The 569-nt window shown below is 66.8% G+C and overlaps 1 protein-coding gene across 1 annotated transcript in view; it reads right to left on the reverse strand.

The window, feature by feature from the left end:
* Klhl40 (kelch like family member 40) overlaps positions 1 to 569 on the reverse strand; it is a 4,025-nt gene that overhangs the window by 2,517 nt on the left and 939 nt on the right. The window contains exon 2 of the mRNA XM_010624588.2: positions 217 to 561. Coding sequence (XP_010622890.1) covers positions 217 to 561 — 345 coding nt within the window. The remainder of the gene's footprint in view (positions 1 to 216; positions 562 to 569) is intronic.

The following is a 569-nucleotide window of genomic DNA, read 5'->3' on the forward strand; positions in this document are numbered from 1 at the left end:
CCTCCACTCCTCCGAGGTCTGCGTGGCTGGTGGGGCTCAGATCTGCGCGCTCCACCCCCCCGGAAGTCCCCCTCAGAGGCCCCGCACCCGCCCGCCTGGGCCTTCCTGAGCCCCAGCTTCTCTCAGAGGACTGGGGACACTCAGGCTCCGAGGACAGAGGCCACTGCCAACCTAACCCTGCACCCTCTGATCTGCGTCCCTGGGGCTGGCCCGTACCTGCAGGAAGTACGCACTCATGGGGTCCTCCTTGTTGTCCTCGTTGTAGAAGAGGCCCCCGGCCACGAAGACCTGGTTCTCCTTGGTGACCAGGCTCACGTGGTTCTTGGGGACCTGCGTGGAAAGGGAGACGCAGTAGCACTCATTGGCGGCAGGGTCGTAGGCCACGGCACCCTGCTCGCTGATCATGAAGATGAGGTCCTGCAGGAACATGCCGAAGCGCAGCGTGTCGTTCAGGATGCCTGGCAGCACGCGCTCCGCCCCCTCCTCTGCCTCCTCCGCGTCCGGGGCCGCTTCCGGGGCGGGACTCTGTTCCTGCCCCGCCCCCTTGTCCTTGTCCCGCCTCTTCCGGC

Source organism: Fukomys damarensis, unplaced genomic scaffold (genome assembly GCF_012274545.1).
Source record: "Fukomys damarensis isolate Sample0158 unplaced genomic scaffold, DMR_v1.0_HiC HiC_scaffold_12, whole genome shotgun sequence".
NCBI classification, from domain to species: domain Eukaryota; kingdom Metazoa; phylum Chordata; class Mammalia; order Rodentia; family Bathyergidae; genus Fukomys; species Fukomys damarensis.